The 24,013-nt window shown below is 43.6% G+C and overlaps 1 protein-coding gene across 7 annotated transcripts in view; it reads left to right on the top strand.

The window, feature by feature from the left end:
* PPP2R3A (protein phosphatase 2 regulatory subunit B''alpha) overlaps window positions 1-24,013 on the top strand; it is a 58,334-nt gene that overhangs the window by 17,484 nt on the left and 16,837 nt on the right. For 6 of the 7 annotated variants that reach the window (XM_050712627.1, XM_035545098.2, XM_035545101.2 and 3 more), the window contains exons 3-10: window positions 6,512-6,772; window positions 9,067-9,170; window positions 11,435-11,537; window positions 13,181-13,255; window positions 18,341-18,427; window positions 20,821-20,977; window positions 22,816-22,864; window positions 23,413-23,502. In XM_050712627.1, coding sequence (XP_050568584.1) covers window positions 6,512-6,772; window positions 9,067-9,170; window positions 11,435-11,537; window positions 13,181-13,255; window positions 18,341-18,427; window positions 20,821-20,977; window positions 22,816-22,864; window positions 23,413-23,502 — 926 coding nt within the window. Of the gene's footprint in view, window positions 1-1,192; window positions 1,686-6,511; window positions 6,773-9,066; window positions 9,171-11,434; window positions 11,538-13,180; window positions 13,256-18,340; window positions 18,428-20,820; window positions 20,978-22,815; window positions 22,865-23,412; window positions 23,503-24,013 lie in introns of those variants that run through there. The other variant, XM_035545103.2, reaches the window with a different exon arrangement.

The following is a 24,013-nucleotide window of genomic DNA, read 5'->3' as shown; positions in this document are numbered from 1 at the left end:
AAATGGAAAAAAAAATGCAGTGAAATTAAAGAATTAAAAGAACCAACACCAAACACACATGGAGATGTTAGCCCACGTGCCACAAACTTTGTAAACAGGACAGTTACAAGCTCTGCTTGCACAAAGTTTTTTTTATCTTAAAGTGAGCATCTGAAGGTAGTTGAAACAAAGCCTACTGATACAAGTTGAGTTTTTCAGCCTCATTGGCTCTAAAACCAACAAAGAGTTATGCTATTGCTGGAGAATTTTAATCTGTTTTGAGAACATGTGGAGCTGGTGTCCTTCTTGGCTATACAGAATGCACCATGGATACATCAGAGGCACACAGGGTCCAGTTTTTATCCTCTTCTGCTGGTGAGGCTCGGTGAGACCTTTCCATTTCAAATACAGTATTTTAATAAAAGCAAGGCTAGAACTTAGATGATGATCTTTGTTATTGGGCTCAGAAGGTAACCTGGCAAAAGTAGCTAGGACTCTTAAAGCCAAGGAAGAAAAGCAGGCTGCAGGACTGTGTGCTTGTCATTTTGTGGGGTGAGAACTGAACGTAGGTCGCTGTTCAGAGCTGTTGTCATTATAGGTGAGGGAGAACACGCTTGTAGCAGGCCAGGACGAAGTCAGAGCAAGAGTTTGAAGTCTGCTTGCTTAAGGTCATGTAGAAAAAGAGCAGATCATCTACTGAGAACCGTTTTGCATTTGGCTTGGGGAGCAGCCTTTGCCTCGTGAGAGTTATGGAAAAAGGGAATAAAAAGGATGATGTGTTTTGATGTCTTTAAAAACCCACCTTATTAAGAGTCATTTTAAATGCCTGAGCTCATTATCTAAGATCATCCTTATGTGCTTGTTTGGTGTTGGAGAAACCATCTGATTTGCTTTTTCCAGGCAAGAAGGAAAAAGTGATGTTTTCTGAAAATTGCAGCCTTTGGTCTAGAGTGGAGCTCGTGCCGATCTGCCTCATCACCTCAGAGGCAGAAACCTCAAACCACCAGCATCGTGTGCGCGCGGGTCTTGGCTGCAAGCGTGTGGCTTCGCTCTAGCTGCGTCTGGCTGATGCAAGTTTGCACCTCATGTTTCAGCACTGAAGCATGTAAAGTAGGAACTATTGGGGAAGATGGTATATTTAGCCCCTTCTGCAGCCCGTCTAATTTTAGCACCTTGGTAGTGGTGGTGGGTGCTTCCTTTCCCATGCTACCCCTGGCCTATTACAAGCCAAGGACAGATTGTCTGTCATGTAGCCAGCAGGGAAATAGATTCTGTTGTAGATCATGTTTCTCAATTAAAGTATTACAAGAAGGCAGAAGATCCTGGTGGTACTGAAGGATACGTTGAATATCAGTTAAAAAAGGGAGGTCTGGCTTCAGGAGCGAGACACGATCTCTAGATGTTGTCTTTCTGAAGAGAGAGAAGACATACCATGCTTCTGCGGGAAGCCATTTGCCATTTCTTGCCTGTAAAAACCCAAACCAAGAAAGCAACCTACTGGGTTTGACGTGGTCTCCTACAGAGTCCTTGCGCCCCTTCTGGAGCGGGCACCACCAGCTTAGGAGCTGAGCAGGATGATGATCAAGGAGCATTCTCTGCGGAGGGACCCAGACCTGGGCGGGGAGCTAGCTTTCCTCGCGAAGGGCTGTGATTTTGTTCTTCCATCCCGCTTCAAGAAGAGGCTGAAGTCATTCCAGCAGGCCCAGGTTTGAGCGCTTGGTGTTTCTTTTTACTTTTTTTTCTGTTGCTTTGTATTTTTCATTGGATCAGAGAATCAAACTGTGTCCCCTCCAGGCATGTCTATTTGCAGAAAGTTATTTGCAGCAAGATACCAGCAGGTTTAAAAATAAACCTTCCAGGCTTAGAGCGCACAGTTAAAGTGTCTTTGTAAACAAGGGGAAAACGTAGTGGCAAGGGCAGTGATTTAACAGGGAGAAATAGCGGAAGACTATTAGGTCTTCCCTGCATTTTCGTAAGAAAAGCCCAGTTTCTGTGTGATTGCTCTGAATATTTCTTGTTGCATGTCGAACGACCCCAGCTTTCTGCTGTACCAAGGGGGCTGCGGTCTCTGCTGCCCAGGTTGGGCACAGACCAGCCTACCTGGCTTTGACAAAGATTTGCCATCACAGGGTGCTTTCTTGGGCTGTTTCCTAGGCTCTGTGGGCTGTGGTTGAAGGAGATGTAGCCAAAGAAATGGAAACTGCACCAAAGATAGGTTTCTTGGTAAATCCCAGCTTCTGTGCTTGCTTTCTGGGACAACTGGGGAAGACCAGAGTAGTTTGTGCTAGGACAGCAGGTTGGCAGGTAGCCACCCTGACGTACGGGGGGTCACAGTATGCTGAAATCCCCCATCATGGGCCTCGTCTCTGTTAAGATGGTCAGTGACCCAGTGAGGAAGTAAAAAGGTGAAATTATCAGCGGTGCAGCTGTTTCCTAAGAAATAGCTCTTAAAATAGCTCTGGACGATCTTGTAGCACGGGGCACGTTTTATTTCCATGACTTCTGGTGCCAGGTTTAAGTCAGTATATAAGGTTAATCTCTGGAACACGCTTTTTCACTCCCTAGGGGAGAATTGCATGAAGCAATGAGGTGCGGCAATGCCTTGGGCAGGGAGCACGAAGGAGAACCCCGCAGCGCCGTCGAGCAGCTTCGCCCCCAGCGTGGGCTCAGGCGCGGCCGGTGTGTCTCTTCAGAGGTGTAAACTCCAGACTTGTGGGGCCACCTGGGCCTGAGGTTCCTCCTCATCGCGTCAGCCTTCCCCTCGGCCAGTGTCAGCCGCGGGTTGGGGCACAAGAGCTGCGGGGGGTGGGGGGGGGGGTGTTAGGGCCCCCCACAAGTGGCTCTTTGGATTTGGAGGCGGCTTGGTTCCCACCGCAGGGCTTCCAGAAAGGTTTGGGGCGTGAACTGAAGTGCCTCAGTGGCAGGAAGGGCACGCTAAGATCTGTAGGCATGTCCCTCAGAGGAGGCGTGAGGCGAGTGTTTTGAAAACCCAGCTGCATGAGGCCGTGAGGAACTTGACCGAAGCTTAGAGCTAGCCTTGTGTCGCTTCCCATCTAAGTTCTTCTGTGAGCCTGTGTTGCTTAGTTTGTTTCATTTGTGTTTTTCTGCGATGGGACTCTGCTTCTGCTGGTGCGTTTACAATTTACAGTAGGAAAAAATTGTATCCAGAAATATGATTTCTCATTGCCTCTCCCCTTCCTTCTGCGAGAGCCGTGTGCGTGTGAACGAACCTCTGTGAACGAACCTCTGCTGCTCTTAGTCCCCTGCTAGGTGAGACAGAGGCAGCAGAAAGATGTAATGGTGGGGAAGGGCTTCAGGAAAGGAAGGAAGGGAAAGTCTTGGGTTGTTGATACAAATCAGCTCTGGGGAACCGCTGATCTGTGAGGATGGCCTGCATCCAGTTATCATCCAACTTCAGTAAGGCAGGAACAGCTAAAATGAAAGGAGACATTAAGTCAGCTCTGTGGACTGTGAGTAACCAGGCTGAGTCACTGTACCCTACAAAGAAAAGGAGAGAATCTCTTTTCTGAAGAAAGCAATAAATGGGTCAACTTATCCTCTAGGACCCTGCTGGAGGTTTGGAGCCAGGAGAAAAGAACAGAAAATATCTGAGCCCTTGATGCGATGCTGCTTCCTTGCGGAGCTGTGCGCGGGGCCCGGTGGTGCCTGGAGGCTGGGGGAGTTTCTGGACTTTGTCTGCGTGGTGCAGGGAGGCTGTTCTTCTGCCTGGTTTATTAATAATGCAGATGTCACTATTTCAGCCTGCCCAGAAATAAATAGTGTGACTGGCCGAAGATGATACAGTGGATAGACAGATGTTAGTTAAGGTAATTTAAACCGTGCTATAAAGCAGTATTTAAAACTGGTTTGTAATGTTACTTTCCTTTTTAGAAAAAAAAATAGCAATTGGTAACAGAGGTAAAAGATTTATTGTAGCATTTGTAGTTTACTTCCTTAGTAGTCCTTCCTGCAAATGCACATCCCTTTTGGAGAGATGTTCTACTAAGCAAACAGCATTTATGGTTAACTTCTGGCACTAAGGAACCGTTGTTCTTTTCTCTTCCCCAAGGAATTGCCACAAAACTCCCCTCATATCACTTCCTTTATTTTTTCACGAGTGACTCACAAGTATTTGTCATTAACTCCCTGCTGTGCCCATAGTGATTGACATCGGGATAGATCCATCCCAGAAACATTTTTCCAAAGTGATTTTTTTGGGGGGGGGAAAGTTGCGAGGTTGTCCTAGGCAGCAGTATCATCAGGAGCTAGTTGCTGCTTGTTGTTTTCCTTGTTGCTGTAGACAGCTCATTCTTCAATAAGAAAGAAGAAGACAAAGGCCAGAAATGTTCTCCCTTTCTATTGCTTCGGTAGGATCTTCCAAAAAGAAGCTGTTTGTGAGCTCTGCCTCTACCTTGTTTGCCTTGGCCTGAGCAGGAGTTAGTGATTCAGCCTTCCTGGGAAGGCCAGCTGCTGTGTCTGAACAGGTTCGCTACTTTGAGGCTTTCCCACAGTGGGAAAGAGGCTTTCCCACTTTGAGGCTTTGTCCCACAGGTGTTGAACCTCCTGCATTGGGGTTGGGGTTGTCAGGAAATTCACCTAGATCCCAGGGGGCTGGCTTGCGGCTTCTGCGAGCTGGTGCCAAACCTTGCTGAGTTTGGCAACACCTGGAGGAAAATGGATTGCCCTGCTCTTCAGAAAACGGGGCTCGGGGCAACGTGGGTGAGCCGTGTTAGAGATGGTCAGCTGGCGGCCTGTGCTGCATGGGGTGTGTGGCACGCAGCACAGGAGAATGGCATGGTGCTGTCGTGGTGATGGGCTCGGGATTTGCCTTCAAAGGAGAAAATCCAATTTTATTAGTCTGTAAGGGAATGAGGACGTATTGGTAAAGCAATGAGTCCTTTGGAAGAACAATATGTTTCTTCGGTTTCTTCTGGTATGTGGACGTTTTTGTTAGATTTGAGTAATTTCTTAGAGTTGTTCCTGGTCCTGGCAGCTGGCGGTGCGTGTCTGCATATGAGCACTAAACCCGCTTCTGAGAAGTGGCTCTTCGAGACAAACTAGTGTTAGGTCCTGTTAGAGGAGTTAAGTGGCAGGAGGTGGCACCCCGACGCCTGTTGCAGCTTTGCTTGGTGTGAATACAGAGCTGTAAGAGAGCAGCAGGGATTTCCCCTCTGCCGGAAGCCAGAAGGTGAAAACTACGGAGCAGAGCTGGGTCGTGGCTGAAGCTCACCAAACAGACGGGGCAGGTGGGGTGGCAGCAGGCTGTAGGAACAGAAGTAGCGATATGCCTGTGCTTCCTCCAAGCCAAATCACCAGCCCGACTGAGGAGCCAGAGCCCAATCCGCTAACCCACTGCTTCCCAGGCAGTTGGAGGCCTCTTGTAAAGGCAGCAGAGGAAGATTTAAAGAAATGCAAGCTCCAGGTGAACGTAGAGCGGTTACAGTACAAAAGTCTGTTTGGGCTGGTGTACGTGTGCAAGCACGTGTTCCTGCTCCTGAAGAGGAATGGCATTTTAAGAAGGAAGAGGTCCTCCCCATTTAAAGAAAGAGCAGTGATGCAAAGGAGCAAAGAGAAGGAAAATCCTTGATCTGTGGTTTTACAGGTCTCTGAAGAAGAGATTGTGAAGTATTTTAAACTTCAGAGAAAATCGCTCAGGGAAGCTTTTATAATTCTCGCTTCTTCAGGCAAACCCATAGCAAGTTGTGTTATTCAGTATGTGTTAAGAAAAGCTCCCAAATATCTGGAAAATAATAAGGCAAAGAATTTAGTCAGTTCATCATATACATTCTTCTGTATTGAGTGAACTTAAACTTGGCTACTTTATCCTAAAACCATTTTGTTTTGAAATATTTAGAATAAATAAACTGAAAGCTGCAGCTGTATTTACTTGACTATTTCCTTATTAGCCTCTTATCACGTATGTTGTTATATTAATAACAACTCTTGCATTTGAACCGTTTGTGCAATCGGCAAGCCTATTGCCTCTTCCCAAGAGAGCGTGTGTTTGTGGGGGAGCAAGGATTTTTTTTTTTTTTAATCCCTGGGCATTCCAACATCTGAATTCTGCTGCTTATACGGTAACAACTTTAAAAATGTGAAAAATACTAATTAGGAACAGACTGTGGTGCTGTACTGCTTGTGGGGCAGAATGACAGCACAGGGACCAGCATATGGAGAGACAGCAAACACTGTCCGTGTTCTCTGGTATTACTGAATTGCAGAGTATGTTCTCCTGTGGTTAAATAGTATATTATAATCCACAGCTACAAGCAAAATGCACAGATATTATGCAAAAACAGCCTTAAGTGTGATATATCCTAAATTTGCAACTTTTGACATTGCACTAATTCTTAAATTTGACACTTAAGGCATACGTTTTTATCCCTGTGTTATAATTTAATTGTTGATGGTTTTAGATTTTTTTTCCTGGTCACTCAGAACACAAACTATTTTCTCCTCTTCTTGGTGTGCTATGCTGTGTTTTTTTTTTTAAAAAAAAAAAAAAAAAAGTATTTGTTAATTATATTTTCAGGTTCAAAGTAAACAAGAGAAGAAACCTGGAACTTCATCCCCCGTCCCTTTGAACTCAGTGGTTAGCCCTTGTGCTCTTCTGCCTGTGAATAAAGCCACCAGCAGTACCCCTTTGTCCATAAACATTCCACGTTTCTACTTCCCTAAAGGACTTCCGAATGTCTGCACTAATCATGAAGAGATCATTGCCAGGATTGAAGAAGCCTTTACAGAGTTTGAGGATGAGAAAGCAAACATCTGTGAAATGGGGAAAATTGCAAAGGTAACCACTCTCTAGGTTTCTTTACTTTTTGGAGACGGAGAAAGGCTGAATCTAAAGCTAATAAAATACTTTTTCTTCTAATTTTTTAGTGAAAAAGAACCTATATTATTTTTCTCTGAAGGTTTTTTTCTTTTTTCTTTTAAATGAAGAAGACAAAAGTGATCTCAATTAAAGTGTCTGTGGGAAAAGATTGCTGTTTGTCACGCCTAATGTGTGTGCTCCATCTTGCTGTAATTTACAAAATGGTTCTTTCAGGTTTCTTACCAGATAAAAATGTGTTTGTTTTCCTGTTTCTCCATAATTATGCTTAGATGATAGCAGAAAATTAAGTGCCTCTGTGACTTCAGATAGTATCGGTTACCCTTTCTGTGGCTGGCTGTCCCCCTAATCTGGACATGACCTATGTACACTGTAACAGCATTGCTTGAGAAAGCAACTTCCAGCCTACGCCACCTTGGACACAGCAGAAGAGGGAAATGCTTAGTCAACCCCGATGCACTGAGATGCATATGTTCAATATCCATAATGCACGTGTCAGCAGACTTGGCGTAGCTGCAGTCTGCTAATGAGTTCCTGGCTTCAGGGAACAAAACACAGCACTTGTGTGGGAGCACGGTGCAGATGGGCTGTTCTATTTTCCTCTCCTTCAACCATAGTTTTTAGTAATACTGATCTAAAATTGGCAGTTGTCAGACGCATCTCATATGTTCAGCTTGCCCTGTAAATGAATGCCTCTCTGGCACTGCAGGTTGAGCAGTGATGTTCTGTCCAAGGGGAGCACTTGTTTTCTCAGAAGGAAGATTTTTCCAAAAGGAGAGACTGGGGTTTGGTTTGTGTTATGTTTGCTTTTAGAGGAATCAAGTGGCACATTCGTAAGCCGTCTCTGGAAATGCAAACGGACAATTTATTGGTTTGACCTGAAAAATTTTGAAACTGATTTTATGACAAGACAGGTAACTGTGTGTGGCCTGTCGCATTCAAACTGGGAAAAGCAGGAGAGTCGTGTAGGAGACCGCTGCATTTCTGCCTGGGCTCTGCAACCATCTCGAGATGGATGTGCTCCGTGCTTTTCGGCTGTTATATGGCTTGCTGCTGTTCTGTGGGATTATTGATAATGGTATTAGTTTGGGATCTCTCAAGGCAATGCAGGAGAACCAGCTACACAAAGAAAAGAGCAGTTGATGATAATTTTTCCTCAGAATAGCAAAACACCTATAGAAGTACAGTCACCTAACACAAGACTGGCTTAATCCTAAGGCAGTTCTTACGCTGACTGGCGTTCCCAAAGAAGCGGTCAGGCCCAGACAAAAAGCTGTGAACAGAACTGCAGGAATAGTCTCGTTTACTAGAAGATATGAGGTTGAAGAGGGTTTGTGGGGAAAGTAGAAGGGGTGCCTCAACGATTTCTTCCAAACATTCCTCCTTCCATTTAGTGTGACATCCTTCCTACCTGCACCCTGCCCGACTCAGCGGTGCTCCATCCAAGGTCTGTAGTCTGCAGATGTTCTGATGCCTTGGCTGGAGTTGTGCAGGTGGCTAGAAAGATCTCTGCAGTAAAGCAGAGGCTTCTTGAAGGTATCAGCAACTCAGTGTTTGAAGTAATTTTAAGCCTGCTTTTCTGAGGCACTAGAAAGCCCAAAATGGATGAGCTTTCATTGATTACTGCTCTGAAAGCTACCCAGATAGAAATGCTAACGCAGCAGCTAGTTAAAAGGTTGTGTTCAGGCAGTCCTTCTGCTGGAATTGGCCTCTTTCCATTTGTGCACTCATTTTTGGTTATCCTGCTGAAATCTAGCAGTGTTGGGAAATGGGCTGTTCAGGGTAAAAGGCACTGCACTGAAAGCTATGGGACTGGAATCACTTCACCTTCAGATATTCAGTTGTTAACTGTGATTAGAATTGAAGTTCCCTTGCTGTCAATGAGAAGTCAACCCATACAAAGAATGGGTTATCCCGTTCTCAGGTTTGTCAGCGAGGTAGCTGGTGTGAGTGGTCTTCTGGTGAAGGTGCCTCTCCACTTGCTTTGCTATATAGTTAGTGAAATACAGAACTTAGGAGCTTGAGAGAGTCTCTGGCCCTGACAGGATGTATTTCTCAGCTGCTTACAAAGGCATACAACAAAGTAGAATGTTATAGGTGGATTCTGAACCATGGCACACAGCAAAAAGCTTTTTGACTCACCTGTGTGCCATTACTGCTTCATTTCCCGTATGTGAAAGTGTGAATTTGGTGTATAAGCAGGCTGTGCTTGTGACTGCTGTTGTATTCCTCTTTGTTCCTGTGTTTCGTTGCAGATTTGTGGCTGCCCACTCTACTGGAAAGCACCCATGTTCAGTGCCTCAGGAGGAGAAAGGACAGGATGTGTATCTGTACACTCATTTGTATCTTTGTGGAGAAAGTGAGTGTAACAAATGCAGAACTCCCTTTCTTGAAAAAGGAAAAATTTGCCATAGACGTGTTTCTGTTCTTCTTCTTCCACCATACTTTTCAAATCTTTGTCCATTCTTTAGAGGAAAATAAACAGCTTAAAGATTTCTGTCAGCTTAAGTTTCCTTCTGTATAAATTCCCAAACACTGATTTCCATGCTGCATCAACAAAATTTGCATGAGTTGTATAGATGATGAAACATGTTCTGGTTGGCATATAGAATATATTAACAGAGTCCCGAGAAATGTCAGATATTCAGAGATAGCTGATAGATGTCAGTGGTTCTTGGATATATTTATCTGATGCCTTGTTGATACGCTGGTGCATTAAGTGAGTGCCATGTAGGAATGGGGAGAGGAAGCCTGTTACAGGACAGGAAGAAGAATGTGAAATAAAGAAGCACCACACAAGTGGACCAAACTAAGCTTTGATAGTTATTACCTTCCTCAAGCACACAGTTTTACAGTCAAATCTGTGGGTTTCGATAGTTGTTTCCACATACCATTGTCGAAGCTTCTTTTTAAAATTGAGAGCTCTACATATATCGTGTTTTGAGTCAGAGGTGCAAGATGGAACAGACCTGTTCTCTTGCCTAATATTCTCCCTCCAGGGCAACTTAGTCTTTGTGAAACACCTGAATAATATCTCCACCTCCTATCCAGGGAGACTTCTATATTTTGATGTAATGATCACCCTTCAGATTTTTGAAATAGTCTTTAACCCTGAGTTCCCAAATTATTTCCCGTGATAATATTGTTGAAACATCTTCTAGTTACCCTGGCAAAATTACAAAAGTATTAGGGATGACTGTGATCAGTAAGTTTTTTTGACACGGATGATATTTTTTTCTCCCTTAGGTTCCTTCAATGACTTCTAATTAATCCCTCTATCCCTCACGTATGATACCACATATTTTCACTCCCTCTGACTTGCACATCCTTCAGATATTTGCAGACTGTGGTCACACACCTTTTCTGTATTCCTTTAATCCATACTGTTTACAGGCCATTGTCTAATGTTTTCCTCACTTTAATTTCTCTTTTAGAAAGATTTTTTCCCCACTTTGTCCTGCCCTCCGACAGTTGCAAAATTACTTCTGGAAATGTGATACTCAGAGATAAAAGTAGTGTTCTTTGTAAAGCTGCACTACAACTGCATGAACACAGCCGTAATTTTAAAACAGGAATCTGTAGTCACTGAAGTCTATATTTAAGCATCTTAGTAAGTAACCTAATTTTTCAAATTGCTGTGTGCTTCCTGATCTCATTTGAAGTCAATAGGAATTGCTAGGTGCAGAATACTTCTGAAAATCAGAGCTTTCAGTTTGGCACTAAAACATGGCTTTGGAACCCATTGTTATGTTGCATGATTTATAAATAATAAAATGAAAAGCACTTCTTTTCTTCAGCTGATTTAGAGTGTATCTGTTAATTGACAGCATGATACAAATGTGCAGCTGACAGAATTGCTTGTCAGCCACTAGTTTTTGTGTTTTTTTTCTCCCTGACTCAAAAAGTTTAAAAAAAAAAAAAAAAAAAGGGGTGGGGGTGCCAACAATAATAATAAAATCTTTTTTGGTAAAGTCTGTTTTTGGTAAAGAGTAATGAGGCCAGAATTAGTGTCAGGGTGATCTCTGCAGGAAAACTAGAGGCGTTTCAACACTATAGTTCAATGTTTGTGTCCCTCTCAGTTCTCAACCCTGCTCACTCTTTCATTAGGCTATTCTCGATGTATTCCTCTGTACAGCAGCCAGCCATGACATAATTAATAAGAGATCCTCATTCCCCTTTTGGGGAGTGATTTTTCTCGTTCAAAACTTAGTCGCTGCAGTTGGACAGCATCTTCAAATAATGAAATGTAGTAAAAGATTAAATTGGGAAGCACATCTGTTACAGCATCCTGTTAGGTTGGTACTCTGGACTTCAAATGAGGTCAGTGAGCATGCAGCATTTTGAAAAGTCAGGTTACTTCCTAAGGTGCTGTGGAATCAAAATAAGAACAGTCTTCAGAAAGAAACGTCTTGTTTACCACAGTGATGGTAACGTGAAGAAAGCTCCGCTGAGCAGAAATACCTTGGTGCTGCTGAAGAAGCAAACTGATACTAGTATTGAGGTCAACTTTGCATAATACATATTGCAGGCATATTGTGTAACATGTGATGAGGGTCTGGATTATCTAGCTGTGATCTGTGATGGACGCAAAGCAGCTGGAGTAACTTTTCATCTCTCCTGCAGAATCCTACGTAACTGCCATGATGATGCATCCAGGTTCACCTACCTTGTAGCGAAGCCTAGCTGTGACTACCTTGAGCAGGAGGACTTCATCCCGCTCCTTCAGGTACATCAGCTGCTCGGCGGTGAATTGATGGGGACAGGGATCAGTGTTTCTTTTTTTAACTGTTTTATTCTCATGTCTTTAAATGTTTGCCAAGGATATGCAGACCTTTGGTTGAACAGCACCTGGGTGGGTTGCTTGACATTGCAATTATAATTGAATTTGTTAAGCCAGACTATCAGGTGCAATATCCCCTGGAAATCTATGCAGAAAATTTTGCCATCCCAATTGCTGTGTGTGCCTCTGTACCTGTTAGTACATAAATTACACCGATGATACTTTTCCTGATATTCAGGCTGAAGTCTCCTCATCCTGATTTCATTTCTTCCTGATATTCAGGCAAAACTCTGTGCATCCTAATTTAATTTCTTTCTTTCCTTCCCTTTAATTCAGGTGTGATATTTTTAACAAAGCAAGTATGAAAGCAAAGTATTGTGGCTGTTCAGGCAAGCACTGGATAGATTTAACTTTTTTGTAGTTTCTCTGTAAATCAGGTCCATCTGTTCCTCTGATTATCTGTTGATACTGTTTTGAAGCCATTCCATAATATTCTTAGATTTAACACACTCCATTGCCTTCTGTGCAAAACCCCTGTGCAGTTGCTTTACTGGGGAAAGATTTTGTCTGCACTGGACGTTTGTGTCTCAGACAAGTTTAACTGGGACTGACGGGTAAATTTTCTCATGTTACTTTTCACCTTTTCTCCACTGGGCGTATTGCCTTTCCTGACTGATAGCAGCTCTGCTTCTTAGCTGCTGGCTCAGCCAAAGGCGTGTACAAGCTTGTTTGTCAGTCAACCAGAGACAAGCAATATTATACCGTACGACACCATCATATTAGACGGCAAGTTAGACTGGCCAAAACCTGGTCATATTACACCCCTAAGGGCACTGTATCTACTCTATCCCTTCGCCACGTCATGGTATAAACAGAGCAAAATTCTGAACACCTCTTAAGGAGTAGAAGAGTCAGACATACCAAAATTACACAGATGTTCTGATGCATATAGGACCTGAGGTGATTCATTCAAGATCTGAGCAGTTTCTCTATGTCTTTGGTCATGCATTTCTTGGCAGATCTGGCATCACGAGGGAGTGTTTGGCTTACAAAAAGCTGATCTTGAGAAAAACAAATCTCCATACATTGTAGAAGTAAATTTTAGAAAAGCATTGGCACAACTGTATGCATTCTAAGGTTCACAAGAGCTGTCGTTGTTGTGGAGGACATGAAAGGCAACTTTTTCAACCTTTCAAAGAAAATTCATTTCTGACACTTATCTCTAACAAATATTAATATCTTCAATGAATGGAAAAATGGTTTTGAAGAGATGGTTGCATGGTAAACTAACTAATTTTTTGTCTCATTCGCTAAAAATGAGTTTTCATCCTCTCACTAACTCTCTTCCTTTGTTTTTCTGTCCTTAAGTAAATCAAAATGGCCCAACAGGTGCGTATTGCCCAGAAAATGTATTCTACTTTTACTTCTAGAAGGTTCTCTTTATAGATTAAAAGATATCATTTCAGTTTTTTTGTTAATGCTGCAAATACAGTTTCAAAAATAAGCAAAAGTATTGGTTTGTAAACCCAGTAACATCTGAACGCTAAGTAAAAGGAGAAGAAAATGTTTCATTTTATTTGGTCTTGCAGGATGTGGTAGAAACGCATCCTGGCCTGACGTTCCTGAAGGATGCTCCGGAGTTCCATTCCCGGTATATTACAACGGTAGGCTGGCTTCTCTGATCTCCTGTGACACTGCTGAACCAACTCTCCTTTGTTACTTGTCATTGTGCCCATCAGCAGATCTTTCAGTTACTTAAAAAAATGTGTTTTTCATATTGCTAGCAATGAGTTTTGTTAAGAACTACTTGAAAACAAAAAATTAATCAGTCTGTGTGTACAAGTGGTCAGTCAAAAGGGTAATGGTCATTCTTTCTGGCCTTAAGCAAATCTTTTAAAAACAACTTTGGCCTTTAATCATGATGAAGGAAAATAAGAGTGGTCCTTCTTTGGTCTTTGAGAGCTGCTAAGTTACCCCTAATTCTGCTGGGCTGCCGAGACATGGAAGGTCTCATGTTTGAAGGTTTTTGTCATTTAGGCATGGAGAATCAGATTGTTCCATGGTACAAAGCATCCTTTACACCAATGTCCATCCCTCCTGCATCTCACGTGCCAGAAAGCCTGTCTAGTCTTTATGAATTGCTGAGCTTTTGTGATTACTGTTTGTTGTTCTGTAGCTTTGTTCCAACTTTGCAGTAAGGAGTTAGACTTGTGCTTTACCTGAATAAGTTTCCAGGATTTTATTTTAAGCCTCTAACTTGTCTCATGTTGGGTATGAATATGAATAAAAGGTATAAATATAGGGTGTTTTATCTTTGCAGTGATAAAAAATTCAGATAAAGAAAGGGCTAAAGAGAGCTGCCTCCTATTGGCTTGCCAGGCTCTACATGGGGGCCAGCTGCACCACGTGTTGGCAGCTGAGAGATTACTGACAGGCACAAGCTTGTCCCTTTCCTGTAAAGAGCAGATGGCAGAAAGAAACTCCGTTGCTCTGGGCATATCCTGAACCATCACACCAATGTTTTATGAAAATCTTTAATAAGAAACAATTTCAAATGTGTACATGTGCTTGAATACGACAGTGAACACCGGTATATTATCAGCACCTTCAGTGCCCGTGGAACAAGGTACCTTAAGCATAGTACCTGGTCAGAGTAGGTGTAACAATGTCCAGGAGTTTTGAAGCACAGAAATGGGTGAATTGCTGCAGTTTCTGGACCTCACCAGGTGCCATGCATGCTCTGGTCTGAGAGATCAGCCATGTGAAGCTGAGGTTCTGCTTCAAGATAACTGAAGTCCAGGCTGCTACTAAAAAGAGCAACATCTCTTCCTTTCTCAACTTCCCTTGTGTCTGAATGAGGTCCTGTATGACCACCATAAATTCGGTCACAAAACTGGATGCTTTATGTGTACATAAGGTTCCTCAGTGCTTCTTGATTCTGCTCATCTTCACTGTGCTTCCCTACTTCAGCCTGAGAGCCTTTAGGACCCCTTATGCACAATACACTGACAGTGGTGGCTTTCTGAGCTTGCTCTCAGGCACCCAGGAAATGATGGTGCTGGTGTTTGAGGTGGATGGTGTGTGGCAGCAAATCTTAGAAAGCTGCAGTGTCCTTCGCAGACTCCTCACGCTGGCAGGACAATGCTGTTCTGGGTCTCTGTGCTGACAGACACGTTCCTTCTGAGTTCTGTGTTTGGCCTTGGCCAGATCACTGAGTTGGAGCAGAGTCAAGACCTCAGGAGATACAGTCCATTGGGTCAGGTTGTTCCCATGTGGAGTGACAGTACTTGGCCCACTGCAGCAGTGGCTCTTCTCTCTGACACCCGGAATTCCTATTTCTCACATCTCCACCCACAGACAGTTTGGCACTTCTGTCTTTAATGTCATGAAATTCAGTATTTCCACCAGGAGGTAATGAAGGAAACAGCTTTGTCCTTGGATTTTGAGACTGCTTGGATCCTTTCAATCCCTTCAAGGTAGAGTGCCTTATACTTATAGTGACAGTGCTGTATTTGCTGCAAGAGCAGGAATTACATTTTATTTTTGTGTTGCAGATGAGGGCCATAAGGAGACACTGGCTTTTGTGTTCATTGCTGGATACAGCATCACTTGGTTGAAATCACCTGAGAGTAAGCTAACAGTCTAGTATGGATAAGATGTGTATGCATGTTTCAAATTCTTTTTTTTTTTTGCCTTTTCTGCACCTTTTAGAGGTGCCTTTTGGATACAATAAGCTGTACTTTAATCTGCATCAGTATATGTGAGCTGTTGTATTGCCAGCATACTAAAATACTTATGTTTTTTTCAACAGACTCTTGAAGTTGGTGAAGATGACGCAGAATATCATGAGACATTTAACATGAAAGCTTTAATGTGTGACTTCTCCCAGAGTGTGCAAAGAAAGCTCAATGTTAGCTCTACGTGCTGTTTCTGAGTCAAATAAAAACAACTTGGAAAAACTTACTGCTTGTTGAAAAATGCTCAGCTCATGCAGTATTACCAATCTGAATGTGGAAAGTGAAGATGGCCTACAGGGTTTAATAAAGCCTTGGTTTATTTATTTATTTATTTTTCCCCAGAATGGTGTTGTTTTTCTTCTGTGGGAAGAGTGGGGAAAAGTCTAGAACCGACCTATCAGTGGTTTTGGACCTGGATGTAGATTACGTGACAGGACTGGGCAGATAGGGAAGGAGCTTCCCCTTCTGAAGGCTTATGTACTGAATTTGGAATAAAAAGCCACACTAGGAAGAACAGAGCCAGAGTTAAGGCTTTCAGTAAGGTCATAGCTACTGAGCAGAATTGCTCATAGCAGCCTGCGCCTGGGGCCTGGTTTCGAAGCTTGCAGTGCAGCTGCGATCATGCAGCTGTTGCTCTCTGTGAGAGACAAAACAGGGAGGCCACAGGAATTGATTTTCTGTTACAGCAGACACTGGCTGTGGCTCGAGTGTTGCAGATCGTCTCAGGCTGCATGACAATGCCCTAGGATGTTTTCAAAATGCTTTTTTTTGTTGTTGACAGCTTTATCTTTGTAACTTGGCAAAGAGAGAAGTAATGATACTTTATACATACATATACACTCTGTACTACCCACTGAAACTGGACTGTTACTTGAATAATAAAACCTGCACTGAGTGACCAGACATGGTAAAGAAGACATTTTTGCTCTGTATGTCTTATTTTTACAGCTGGTGAGACTAGAGCAGGAGACATCTTTATCAATATGATCTGATAGAAGAACGGTTTCTTGCATGTCACTAACATTGTGTTGAGATACTTCGTTGTCTTCTGTTAGCCAGCAAGCAGAGGAAGAGAAAAATGTTGCTAGTTACGGGTCTTTTTTCTGTTGTGGAATTTTTATTTTTGAGTCCTTGAAATGGTGTGAGAAGCCTTTATCTCTGCAAACTGCTGCAGAGTTGACAGGTGCGGTACAGGGTCATGTATGAGGTGAGACACACTTCAGCCACCGTACTCTTTGGCAACCTGGAAGCAAAGGCCAAACCAAGTTCAAAAATAGTCCAGAATGGCAGTGGCTGCCAGCGGCACTGAAGAAGAACGAGACAGCTTTTTAATTGTTTAAAAGCGGAAAAGACCCCTGTTGTTACCTAGGCTGAACCCTTGCATTGCATGGGCTACAGAACATTGCTCAGTGATTGCTATAGTTAGGACGTATATATATTTTTTTTTAAAGTGAATTGACACCCAACTTTAGAAAGACATCCATGCTTGATTGAAGATCCTGCTGTGTTTCTCTGAGACTTGTTCCATTGGTTAATAATCAGGAGTATTTATTTAAATAAATAAAAAAAAAGGACTCCTGTCTGTCTGAAGTAGGCTGATTTCAGCTTCTAGTTATGTATTTTAAGGGACAAAAAGTTCTGCTGTCCCATATCTCCCCATATCCCCATGTAGGCTTCTAAGGAGCGGGATAGGCACCAACAGATATCATGTTGAGCTAAGTTGACTGCTAGTTCTCTCATTTTGGGATACATTTTGAGACCTCAAATCAGTCCTGTTGCTCCCAAAACTATTTGTGCTCATCAACGTTTACTGCTTCACCAATCTGTGTATCCAAAGCAGACTGTTAGCAGTGATCTCATACTTGTTTCCAAATCTGTTCTGGACTAAGAACCTGTCCTTGTGTGGTGTGACTGAGTCAAAGCACGGCCCTTAAATGGTGATAGCCCACTTGGAACTACGCTTAGGCTCAGAAAGAAACCAGTCCCAGTCTATCTGTTAACTAGATTTAATCCCTTACTATATCCATGTTTTGTAAAGTTAATTTTCACGCTGGAGTAGCATGTGCTGTTAAGGTTTACCAAAATCCTAGGATAAAATGTCAACATGTCAGAGACATCAAAGGTTTGTTTGCAGTAGGTTTTGTTGACAAGAATTATATTCCATAGACCTTAGTGCTAGTAGTCATTAACTTGGTTTCTAATTTGTCATGTTGAAGATGTCATGTTAGTGCGGTTTATATGGTCTTGTTCACACTAAGTTTATCCTTGCATGCGCTTGATTGTACACTTGCATTTTCCCTGCTCCATGTTGATACTTGGCCTGCTAACAAGGAGTGGTCCAGGGAGGGTTCAACTTGCTCGTTAGGTCCCTGTGAGTGCTCGGTCTCATACTGTGCACTGTTCCTCTTGAGTTCTCAGAAGTGTATGCACTCCCCACCGTGCTTTTTATTCCCTTTCCTGAGAGGTAGATCAATGAAGGAGTTGAATGATGTAAACACGTCCAAGATAAATGCAGACAGATAATCTCTATTGATTACTTTCAGTGGAGCCACCAAGAAGATGAGGCATTGTTACAGACACAATAGGTCAGACAACACTTGCTGCTTTCATTTACGTGTCCTGTGTCCTCTTCAAAAGTCCTGATTTTTTTCAGAAATGCAGAACGCTATCTGTTGAGATCCGTGTGAGCTGCAGTGCCTAAAGCGTGAGAAACTGAGTGATTTGTCAGTGCTTTGAACATATTACTTGACATAAATAATGCATCTGCTTGCTCAAAGATGTGAATTAAGAGCAGTGAAAATATTTGCAGAGTGGAAATGCATAATGCTGTTTCAGAAACAAATGTTACTTTCAAACTGCATAGTGAATTAAGGATAACCGTATGTACAAAAAAAATAGTTTTCAAAAAGAGGTCTCCTTAGGATGAGTGAGTAAACCAAATAAGCATTCTCTTTCAATTCCCTAACTGCTATGTTTAAGGACTTGGTTCAAAGAATGGTGTTTATGTTGCAGGTTATACAGAGAATATTCTACACAGTCAATCGATCCTGGTCTGGGAAGATCACTCTAACAGAGCTGAGGAAAAGCAACTTCTTGCAAGTATGTTGGTTTCTGCCTGAAGAGGATGTAGAATGCACAGGTCCCTGTGTTTCTGCTCCTGTGTACTGTGTAGTGAGGGAACTGGCTGGCTTGTAGCGAGATGGGCCAAATGCTCGGCACCAGGATTGGGCCAGAACTGGTGGAGGAGTTGTGCTGGCGTCAAAATGAGAGGAGAACAAGAACCAGAGCAGCCAAGAGGGCACTGGCCAGAAGTTGTGCCAGAAGGGTGACAGTGTGCACCCGCTTTGAAGCTACGTCGGGCAGATTGGCTCTTGGCTCCTGATCTAGCCAAAGAGGAAGGGAAGTAAGACGGTAGTGCACCTATGTTAAGTGGCTTGTGGAGCAGCCAAGAATAGCTGGTGGATTGCCTATGATCTGTGGTGGGTAGGACAGCCAATTTCCTGCCTCTCAGCTGGCAATCAGCCGCCTGACAGTTGGTCAGGCATGTTGTGCTGTGCAATTGCAAGACTGTGCATCTCAGGATGCACCATCCAGTTCCTACTGATTTCTAATTCTGCAGTAGGCTTCTCCAGAAAAGTTGAGGAATGAAGCATGGCACTTGTTACAGTCCCTGTGATGTATCAGAGCAGGGGGTGTTGGACAGAGGTTTCAGGATAACGGTCTCTGTTCTTTGTATATTTTGCCCAAAAGAGCATTGGGTTAAAATTGTACAAGGCTGCTGAGCTCCAGCCCAACCTAAAAAGCCAGAAGTCTTTAGGCTGAATGGTCAAGGTGAGACACAGCTAAAGCAGTGAGCTCTCCCTTCTGCATCCTGTTGTCCCCTTCAGACGTAGTGTGCTTTCTTGAAGGCCTCGGGCATGAATTCATACTCATTCTCCTTTCAGACCTCTTCTGCCCCACTGATCACATCAACTAATAATCAGTACTCCCTTCAGTCTCGTGCCTGTCCAAGCCTTATCATCTTAGTTCCTCCCTGTCCTCTGTTATAAACAAATCCTTTTAGCTTAGCCTACATCTTTGTTCGCCCATTTTCTCCCTTTATATACTCTTCCTGTCTTTCTCCTTGTGTACCTACTCTGCTTTTCATCTGCAGTAGGGAAGTTCAGCTTGGGGACCATAACTTTTGCTTGAGCAGCTCTTTGCTGCGTGTGTAAATGGCATATTTTGGTGTGAGCTATTAAAAAAAAAAAAAAAAGTTATTGAAAAACTTCCCCAAATGATTATTGCCCGTAAAGACTTGGAGAGACCTAAGAAGAATTTGAAGAGGGCAGTGAGTGATTGCTCAGAGATTTTAGACTTAAATGTCAGCAAGACAGAATAGTCTGGCAGTGCCATCCTGTTGTCCCTGTCTGAAATGTTGCTGAACTTGGTGGTTAGCGGGACGTGGGAGTTCTGTGCTGACCCAGTTGGGTTCCTAGGACATGGAGATGACTGAAGGTTGATGGTGAACTATCAGTGCTTACATAGAGCACAGCGTGTGTTTTTATGCTTATGGTAGAAAGGCCACTGAGCCTGCTTGGTTAGAGACAGCTCCCTGGCATAGCTCTCAGACTGTTTCACCTCCTCCCTTCTGAGGGGCTGCGAGGGCAGGACAGGACAACACCCATAGTTCGTGTGAGTCTTTTGGCCTTTTCACATTCCTGAAGCCGTGATTCATTAGGCTGAAAAGGCTGTCTGGTGTCCTCTGGCCTCAGCACTAGGGGAAAGACGGGCAGGGAGGTGCCACAGGTGAACGTGCGATACCTTCCTGCCAGTGGGAAGGTGGAGCAGAGGGAAGGACAGAGGTAGGTGTAAAGTGGGAATGAGACAAGGATGTTGTTACTAAACATTTCTAAATAGGCTATGGTAACAGACATCCTGTTTGGAAGTCTGTCCCAGTTAAAGCAGACTGATTCCTGTCAGCAACAGCCCAGGAAATTCAGTGTGATTGGTTTGACTTGCCTTGGATCCCTCCTTCCCCTGTACATGCATGAGTCTGGAGCAAGACTTGATCTTGCACTTTGGGATGTGTGCAGTGTCAAGATACATCTCAGTTGCTGTGGAGAACTGTGGATTTGCTGTAGTAAATGGCTCTATGAGCCTCTGCTACAGGTCAGAGATAGTTCACAAATAATGGATCCCAGCTGAGACAGCAGTTGTGTTCTTGTTCCTCTGCGTGACTCTGCGCTATAGCTGAAAATTGACAGGAATTGTTCATAGGACTGGCAAAAGTATTCTACACGTATGCTAACCAGGATAGTCAAGCTAGATGCTCGGTGACTGCCTGTTGAATATCAAACACAGCAACAAAATGTCCTACAGTGGGAAAGGCTACATTTTGGATTAGCTCTTGGAGCAGTGTTTACCCAGCTTCATTAGAGGTTGAAGGGCTTGAGCTGCTGAACTGCTTTTTTGTCTAGGTTTAACTTCCCACTTTATTTGTACTGTTTCAGACTCTTGCTCTCTTGGAAGAAGAGGATGACATAAATCAGATCACAGATTACTTCTCCTACGAGCACTTCTATGTTATATACTGTAAATTCTGGGAGCTGGACACTGACCATGACCTTTATATCAGCCAGAAGGATCTGGCTAGGTACAGTGATCAAGGTATGCTGCCTGCAAGCTGTGGTGGGAGGAGGTGTTGCTGAAAATAGAATACTCCTACTAAAGAGTAAAGCCTAGCTTTAATGCGGTTAATTTGATGCCTCAAAAAAATTTAAGTGGAGCCATCCTTCTCTTACACAAATGCTGATTTACAGACCTGGTTTTAGGGGCTTAAACACAGAGAAATGCAGCAGATACTGTTTTCCATTTGAGTAGCTAGAGAGGGAGCTACAGTGGGTCACTGCCAGAAGGACAATCTAGAAATAATGCCCTGAAACTACCTTTTTATTTTCTGAGGGTTTTGCAGGTACTTGAACTACGGACGAGAAGGTAAAGCCCCCATGAACTTTAAAGATTGCTGAAGTGCAATCTTGTTGTGTATGAGAGAAATTTCAGAGGCTTCTCAGAGCTTGATGAATTTTAGTTTGCAGATGCACTCTGAAGACTGTCTCTCGAGTTCAGTCTGGAAATATTTGCCTCAAGTTGAGCAGAAGCTAAACATTTTCAGAGGTTCAAGTGTGATGGATAAATTAATGGAATAAAAATCCACAAAGGGCTAAATAATCCAAAGGCACTTCCTCTGGCTCAGGAAGTCTGTGCTCTGCAAGTTGTTCGAGGCTGAAAAAGTATGCTAATGAAGAGTCACTGAATGTGTGGTTATGGTTTGTATGGTTTGTTTGCTGGGCTAGATGGAGGCACCCAGTCAGTCTGGCTGTGTTTAAGATTGTCTGTGATCTTGGAGCATGATATATGCCCATACACTTACAGTTAGGATTCATGATATAGTGTCTTGGACAAGAGCTCAAGCTATTGACCAGCACGTTGATTTTGAAGACAAAGCTGTCTGGAACTGTTCTGTGTGGTTGCTGCGCTTTTGGGGGAAGTAGCTCTAGGACAGAGAGTCAGGCTTGGAGAAACAGGAGATCTTCAGACACCACATGTGGTTTGGAGGTGCCAGGGGATAAGGTGTTGCAGTGCATCGGGCTGCAGGGGTCTGGAGGTGTGAAAATTGCCAGAAATTGCTGGAGATCTGGGGGACATACAACACTTTGTAGGAGCCAAGATCCTAGTGGGCTGAAACGAGGAAGAAAGAAGGGGATATGAGAATGACAATGCTGTAGGAATGCATGTGTGTTGTAGTGGTGTGGTGGCCCCTGTCCTTCAAGTGAAGGCATTTATGGGAAGGCCATGGGGGTTCTGGGTGAGTGTGGCAGTCACAGGGGTCAGGAGGCTGATAAGAGGCCTGGATGGGCTGAGGATGAGGAGTGCCCAGCTTCAAGTAGGTGCTAACTGAAACTTGGTCCCTTTGGGGAGGCTGGAGTGTGGGAGTGGAGTGTTTGTTACACAGGAGGCTTGAGAGCACTGCGTGCTGTGGAGCTGAAGAGAGAAGGGGTGGTGTGAAGGGGAGGTGTCAGTCCCTGCAGGACTGCCATGCCTTGTGCTCTGCTAACAAGTGTTTTGTAGGGATTTGATGTGTGGTGTTTGCTTGATAGCTGAACTTTCTTTGCAGTACACGTTGAAGTAGTCTGCTTCTAACAGTCCTCCTGCAGCAAACTAGGAGTAATACTGCCCATGTGCAACAAACCGCATCCCATACAGTTACCATACTTTCAGGATATAACAATGTTTGGTAGGATCCAAAGGCAGACACACTGGCAGTATAATCTTTGTTTTTTACAAAATGCTGTGAAACAGAGACCTGTAAAGTGGCTAGACAGACAGTGTAGGTAGAGTTTTCTTTTAGCAATGGAAAATTACTTTGTGTGGGTTCAGCATAAACAACTGCATGTAGTTATCCCTGTGACCTGTAGCTTCATTTTCTCTGTTTTCTTTGTTTCCAGCTTTATCAAGCAGGATTATTGAGCGAATATTCAGCGGCGCTGTGGTGAGGTGAGGAATAGTGTACTGGCTGGGAATGGAAGTGAAGAGAATTTCTGTCAGGCCGATTAGAAATGCAGGATACCCTCAGATCCCACTGATCAGTATGGTTTCCAACATGGTGCTCTGGTTGGAGCTGCCTGAAAATGGACTGGGACTTCTGGGTATCTTTAGAAATCCCACAGGATGATCACTTACACACCTCACTGTAGAACAAACTGTCTGTAGCCGGTGGGAGCATGCAGGCACTGTGTGTTTGTGCCCCACACAGCACAGGGATGGCTGGAGACCACTGGTACAAAGCCTCCGAAAAATAAAACAGCCGAGCACTTGCTGTGGGAGGGTATTTGGTAAGCGAGGTAGCAAACGCTGTGCCTGAAAGGAAGGGCAGAAGGACTGGTGCTGTAGAGTGCAGAGAATACAGGCTGAATGGGCAGTGATGTCCCATTTTTTCTCACAAATGATTTGGGGCTTTTTAAAAAATGTGTTGATAACATTCTGAGTATTTAGGAGCCTGGTTGCTTTTTTGTTTGTTTGTTTGTTTTTCATGTGTTTTCCAGAGGAAATGAAATTCAGAAGGAAGGCCGCATGAGTTATGCTGATTTTGTGTGGCTGCTCATTTCGGAGGAAGACAAAAGGAGTGCTACAAGGTTTGACTGATTCCTGTGCCCTAATAAAAGTATTGAGGAGTGCAGATAAGTGTACAGAAACTTCTGTGACCTACTGCGTTCCACAACAGACAGCAGCTTGGGTTTCCATCATTATTAGGAGGAAAAAAACTTACTGTCAACGTTTGGTGAAATCATTTGCCTTTTTTGAGGAGAAATTGCTTAAAGCAGAGTTTTCTTTTAATGTTAAATGTCTTGGGTAGTCATCAGTCACTTTGGTTACCCTGTGCCCACAAGGTTAGTAGTGGTTTATCACTGAGGAAGTGCTTGGAGAGCAGTAGCGATCTGCAAGAAGAACTGAATTTGTTTGGTCTCCATCACACTGCCCTACAGGTCCTGATCTCACTGACTGCAGGCAGGATGACTCCTCACAAGGGCAGTCCCTGGCCCTTTATGCAGAAGAAGCCAAAGATACCATCTGTCAGCACAGAGCCCCTGCTTCCCTGGGTAGAGTTCAGCTCAAACGGCTGCAGCTTTGTGACCAGGCGAGCTG

The sequence above is a fragment of the Cygnus atratus genome, chromosome 9 (genome assembly GCF_013377495.2).
Source record: "Cygnus atratus isolate AKBS03 ecotype Queensland, Australia chromosome 9, CAtr_DNAZoo_HiC_assembly, whole genome shotgun sequence".
Classification (NCBI taxonomy): Eukaryota; Metazoa; Chordata; class Aves; order Anseriformes; family Anatidae; genus Cygnus; species Cygnus atratus.
This window is presented reverse-complemented; position numbering and strand designations above follow the sequence as displayed.